General features: G+C 30.3%; 1 protein-coding gene across 2 annotated transcripts; it reads left to right on the top strand.

The window, feature by feature from the left end:
- Nucleotides 1-4,616: 4,616 nt before the first annotated feature.
- PSK1 (putative phytosulfokines 6-like) lies at nt 4,617-5,959 on the top strand. Of its 2 annotated transcripts, none has more exons than NM_001255611.2 (3): nt 4,617-4,871; nt 4,949-5,025; nt 5,314-5,959. In NM_001255611.2, exons 1-3 carry the CDS (start codon nt 4,775-4,777, stop codon nt 5,419-5,421), a joined length of 282 nt encoding a protein of 93 aa, NP_001242540.2. In that variant the 5' UTR covers nt 4,617-4,774; the 3' UTR covers nt 5,422-5,959. The 2 variants fall into 2 exon arrangements, with proteins under 2 accessions (NP_001242540.2, NP_001401925.1); NM_001414996.1 differs by having other exon boundaries at nt 5,311-5,959.
- The last annotated feature ends 744 nt before the right edge of the window (nt 5,960-6,703 follow it).

The following is a 6,703-nucleotide window of genomic DNA, read 5'->3' as shown; positions in this document are numbered from 1 at the left end:
TTTCTCATAAACAAGCAATTTTCAAGCATGCACTTCATTTATGTGTGTGGAGGAAATTATTTAGGAACCCATCATTAGTAGTTTATATTTGATTCAACTTGTTTCAGAGAAGTTTTTGTTCATTATACCATTTTTTTTAAATAAAAAAATATTTCTCAAAATTAGTCAATTACCATGCAAGCAATAATTGTTTGCTGATCCATTAGTGATTGTGTAAACAATATATAGGTGAATTCATTTAAATTTATTACTTTAAAAAATCATTTTTTTTACTTATTTTAAGAAACAAATTCTATTTGTTTCTTAAAAAAACACTTATATAAAAAATGCTTATTTTAAAGTTAATTTTTTAAGTTCAAACAAATTCACCATATATTTATATAATATTATTGGTACTAAGGGGCGAATGTAGATTTGGGACTATGGGGTCAATGGTTCCACTAGTAATTTTTTTTACTTGAATATATTTAATAATTATTGTTTTTGCTCCCATAAAAAAAATAGGATTATCTCCATAATTTATTTTTAAGAAAAAGAATGTAAAAAATTATTTAAAAAATTGATACTAATTTTATCTTTTTAAAATTTTAGAAACTTGAGTTTTTTAATTTTTTATCATGAGATTGCGTATTTGTAAAAGTAATACATAATACTTTTTGTCTGTAAAAATATAGTATAGATTATCTTTTTCCTACTAAATTTTTTTTCTAGATCGGTCAACTAAGTTTTATCTAAAAAAGTTATCGGTTTGATGATATTAAAATACCAAAAAGCACTATTTTCTTCTTTTGTGTGTGTACGTGCTTGCGTGGGGTGTAAGATTACCAATAATATCCTAAAGCTTCGAATATTCTTGCCTAACTAATCAATTTTAATATACTTTTTATATTTTAACATATCGCTTATCAAAATTAAAAATATAAAAATAATGTATTCATTCGAATGGTTTATTTGTATAATTTCTTCCTTAATTAAAAATCTTATCTCCTTAACTTATTTTTTATTTTATAAAGTAAAATCTTCATGACTAATAATAAATAAACATTCTATTATATTGTTTATCATCCAAAACTCGTTATTTTAATATTATTTGACAGAAACTACATTTTAAGGCAGTATAAAGTTTTCTTTAGCAGAGGTAGTATAATTTTTTATACACCTTATATTTTTACATTTTCTAATTTTAATAAAAACGTGTTTTTAGTTCATGATGAGAGACTCGAATCTTATTACTTTTGAGAAATACAAAGCCTAAAAATCTATTAATTTTTTTTCATAAAATTAAAACTAAATTTCAAAATATCTTTTTGAGAAAATAAAAAAAAAACAATATTTTACCCATAATAATTTAATGGCATGGTGTTGCCATGTTGGGGGGAAAAGTTGTGTGAATAGGGAGACTCCATCTCCTAAAATGCACACAAAGTTGGAAAGAAATTAAAGTGTCCAGGGCCACTACTCAAATAAAAGGGTCATTTCCATTGACATTGCTTTTTTATCTTTGTATCCTTAATCGATTATGAAGATGCCTTTTGCGTCCTAGATACACACTTTGGCGCGGTGCCCTTGTAGTTTGGGAGCATTGGACACAACACAGCTAAAAAGCCAAAGCAAAAGCAGCACAAAATAAGAAAAGGCCTAAAGCTAGCAACTCATTTTTCTTCTGTTTTAAATAAATAAACACCACGTCGTACGAGGGCAACCAAACCATATCAAATTGTAAGAACATATGAAATTTGGTTTAGTATTTAATTTTTTTTTGATAAAAATATTCACATTTTAATAATTTTTTCTTAACCTTCCAATTCATAAGAAAAAAAAATCCTGATTACTTCAAAAGATAAATAAAGTAATAAAAAAATTATTTCCATTAAACATCAAATTTAGATAACACTCAAACTACATTTAAATGATTTAAATATAATATTGCGTTTCAAAATAAAATTGTACATGTTGGGAAAAAAGAAAGCACATGCATTTTGGTTTAGTAGAAAGTGACTTTCCAAAAGCTATGACCATGATATGATTTGAAATGTTGGGTGTTATAAACTAAAATGACTACTTTATGTTGAAGAAGGATGCATATATGCAGCACAACACAAGCCCAACCAAAGAGACAGCCTCAGACCTCAGTTGACCCGAGGTTCATTGTTCACACTTGACAGTATACCCTATATAATTATTCTCCTCCACATATTTTTTTCTTTAGAATTTCAGCAAGGCATCATTTGAAGAGATTCCTTTTATTATATACTCAAAAAACAACACGTCAAATCAATCAACACAAACCACCAGATTGTGGCCATGAAATGCATTATGTTATATTTAATTTATAATAGTAAATACCTTGGTTACACTTCTAGTTCTCTTTCTATCTTCATTTTGTGAATCTCTTCATTTTTTTTTTCATGAACTTCATCTTTTTAATAAAAAAAAAAGGAATTTTTAAACCTTTGAACCTTGAATGCAGGATCCTTCTGTTACTGAAGCAACCATGATCCTGGCTAGTCTCATTTTAGTTTTACAAGGTTTGAGTTCACTAGTTGAAAATAAAACATGCTGCCCCATCTATCTCATCCTTTTATGCACAAGCCAGCTCACCATGGGCATAAGAAAAAAAATCTTTATACTTTTTTTTTATGAGAGAATTAATTCATTTTCTATCATTTTACTTTGATTTTAGTATTAACAGAACAGATTATATTCTTCTCTCATCTTGGGCAATCATATATCATTATTCAAAATCATGAAATTACAAGATTTTTCAGTATAATGAAACAGAGGGAATCATTTTAGAGGGATCTACTGTGAATTAAACTTGTGAGCAAGTGGACAAAGTTTGGTATGTCTTCTTGCAAGCACGAGGCATGACATACCACATGATATCCTGGAAAATTGCAGACTGGTAGTCAACAACATGACTTGTCCATATTGTGGTACTATATGCATTTACCAATAGCAAAAAATATCAAATCATTACCAACTATTAACTGTTTGAGATGTGTCACTCCCATTTCCCAATGAAATACAACATTAAGATTAATTTTTCCTTAATCATTAACTTTTTCCTTGTCATTCTCAAAAGATGTTGGAATTATGTGATCCATCCACCTTTGGGTTTTGGATATTCTTTTTCGAATGTGACATTTTTCAACATGGCATATCATGGTTGCAATCATGCATAGTTTAGAATTATAAAATAATCCAACTCAATTCCCTAAGGGATTAATCTACATAATTAAAATATATGCTTGTGCCGAATCCCAATCCGACAGTGCCTTTTTCCTTTAATTTCTTTATGTTTCGAGCAAGAGACCGCAAGATGCATATCCTCCAAAAGAGAGGCATAATCTTTGCCTCAATCTAGCTATCAATTAATTATTACATGGAAAGGACAAATCACAAATGAGACCCTCTAACTAGGAATTCCAGAGTGGAGTAACAATCAGCTTCACAATTTCCCATAACACATTGCACTTATTTAGAAACCGAATCTACCATATTTTAGAGGCGCATAGTTATTGATGAACCACTATCAGGATTAAAAAAAATCAGCTTTAGATGACAGATGCATCGAAGCTTCATAAGCTTGCCAAGTATCACATTCATGAACTTCCACAACACATGGCAAATTAGAGTTAAAATTAAATTATTTGTATATGGATTATATAGCTCATAAGAAGCAGGCATATAAGAGTCGTGGAGGAAGCAGAAACGAAGTAAAAATTAAAAAACACTCGAGAGAAATAATACTGCCAAAGAAGCACTATTATGGGTGGTTTTGCCACTGACATCGTTTTGATCAAAAGTGGCGAAGCAACTGCAAACATTATTATATCAGTGTTTGGGAAATCTCAGCTTTAGGTTGATGTTTTCCATGTCTTAATTAATTAGACAGATACTCGCTAACGCCTTTCAATCTAGTTAAAATTTATTAAAAATTATCAAATTATAAATAAAATTAATTAAATATGATGTAAGAGTTGTAAATTTTTTACTTTTGATAAACTACAAATAAATGTGCTAGTAAAAAAGAATGAATTTAGTGTGTTCTTGGTTTAACATTAAAGAGTTGATTTTTGATATATTTTTATATGTTTGATTTTACAATAGAAAAAAATTCATAATAGATATTGAGTTGAAATAATTTTAAATAATTTTTATGTTAAATTTAAAATTTAATACTGAATTTTATTTCTAATTTAATTTTATAATAAAATATCTAAAGATAAACTACGTGACTTCAAAATTAATTTTATCAACTTGTACTACAAGAAAAAAAATTGTTAATTAGAGAAAGTGAACTTATAAAGTATGCCAGGTGTTGAATGGCAGGGGTAAAACGTGAGGATGGACAACAGCTGTCATTGTGTCCGAAAGGTTGACTTGTTAACACTGTCAAAGCACTACTACTACATTGATTTTTTATGAATGCTTTTTGGACTGTGCTTGGACCACTATGGCAGACAATGACTAAAGCGCTTCCACATACATCATATAGAAAATAGTGGTTTGGTCTGGTCTCGTCACATTAGCATGGAGCATAGTTTAATAATAGGATGGTGACTGGGCCCAGTTTATAAGGTATTGTAATGGAATAGCCTTCTTTTGGGAACCTTCATGTGAGTAACAGTTACCACTTTGCTTGCATGTATGTATTTATATATATCTATTTTCATATGCTTGTTGGAGCCAACACCCAACTATCCCTTCTTTCTTTATAGTCTGCATCTTCTAACACCCTTTTTTTTCTCTCTCATTCAAGTGCACAAACATGAAGTTAAGTCTTCACCTTGGAGCTCTCCTCTTTTTCCTTTTCTTCCTAGTTTCCTCATCAAAACTATCTGCCAGACCACTCACCACTGAACAAGGTAAGCACTAGTTGAGTCTCAATTTTAATTGCCTCCTTTTGGAATGTGTTTTACTAAGTGGAATTTGGTTTCTTTAGGGAGAAACAGATCAAAACTGAATGAGGTCTCAGGGGAGGACTTTGTTTTGGAGTTGGAAGGAGGTGAATCTTTGAAGGTAGGAGACATTTTATTTCAAAAACTTGGACACAGGCACAGTAGTTCATTAGATATTTTACTTTTAGGTGCTGTTTTCCTATTAGAATTAGTGTTTATGCTGACTTTTAATGTAAATGTTTATTACAATAGATTATCGAAGTGAAATTTCAATTCTAATTGGATAACACCAAAAACATCTATAGAACTGGATCTAAGTTTTGTCGTTTCATTGAAGGGTTTTCTCCTTCTGAGTAAATTATACTTGATATTATATCTTACAATTATGTCTGTCTCTGGAATATAGCAGCTGCTGGGGGTGGAGGGCTGCAAAAGTGGAGATGAAGAATGTTTGCAGAGAAGAATGACTATAGAAGCTCACCTAGACTACATCTACACCCAGCACCATAAGCCTTGAAATCAGAAATCTTGTCATTTTATACTCCAATTAGTAATATCTTTTCAATTTAGCTTAGATAAATACTATTAAGCTAGGATGTTTCCTATTGTTTTTATTTTCTCTACAACACTTGGGGCTTTGCAAAAGCCTTGTTGAAGTGGTATTAAGGGTATCATCTGTTTGATAAAGCAACTGATGAACATATATATATATATAACGGAAGCTTATGAATTTTATTAGTCATGTTGGGCTTGCATATGTTGATAAGTTTGTGACTTTGTCCAACAATCAGAAATCTGTTGTTTCACTTTCAAGGAGCGGATCCATCAAGAGGGGGACATCACGCCATTAAGCAGTCATAAAACAAGCTCAATGAAATTAACAGAAAGGGATAATGCCCATATATAATCACAAAACGACATTTCAAGATAACTTGTATTGTACATCCCACTAAATTATTATGGGAAACATAATGTTTTTTTTCTTCTAATAGGCATGTTAACCCAATATATATAATAATATCATTGAACCTCAAAATTCTTATCTTGTTGACTATCAAACATTCTTGTCATTGAAGTACTAAATTCCAATTTAGGCTGATACACAGGAAATTCAAAAGACTACAATTAAAAGACCGATATGCGTATTGCATAGTTATTTTGGTTCTTGATCTCAAATTAATATCATATTCATTATTCATAACTCGCTGCATGTTGATTCAGTAAATCCCAGCAATAGCATTAGCTAATCTCTTAAATGGAAGCAGAAATGATCAAGTGCACGCTCAAGCGTTTGATGGCTCGAAATGCTATTGATTATGTTTGTTTTCGTGGGCCAACTCGAGTGAATAAAAGTTCTAAAATCAGATAAAAGTGTTGCGATAAATGACATTCACGTCCAATTCTCACGTTAAAGTAGAAGCTACTTTGTATTGCTATTATCACGTCTTTGATCTACGTTATTGGATTTAGACGCAAATCCAAACACAAGGTTAAGTGAAATGACTATGGTATTGTTTGTATCGGTTGTAATGCTTAATGTTGCCTAATTATTTACAATTGTCAAAGTAACTAAAGGAAAATGAAGTGAAAACTTCTCTAAACATACTAAAATATAAACATCATTGACTAGGTGTATGTTTAGTTACATGTCTCAGAAGATTTGGTCCATATCAAGTCCAAAGTTACTCTCTGTAGTTTTATGCATTTTTTGTTGGTTTGACGTGAAAATATACACGTACATACGTTTATAATGCTACTCTAAACACGCGCTATATATGATTATCAAATTCTTATAATTA

The sequence above is a fragment of the Glycine max genome, chromosome 12, assembly GCF_000004515.6.
Source record: "Glycine max cultivar Williams 82 chromosome 12, Glycine_max_v4.0, whole genome shotgun sequence".
In the NCBI taxonomy this organism is placed as follows: domain Eukaryota; kingdom Viridiplantae; phylum Streptophyta; class Magnoliopsida; order Fabales; family Fabaceae; genus Glycine; species Glycine max.
Note: the sequence above shows the minus strand (reverse complement) of the source record. Positions and strands in the feature narration are given on the sequence as shown.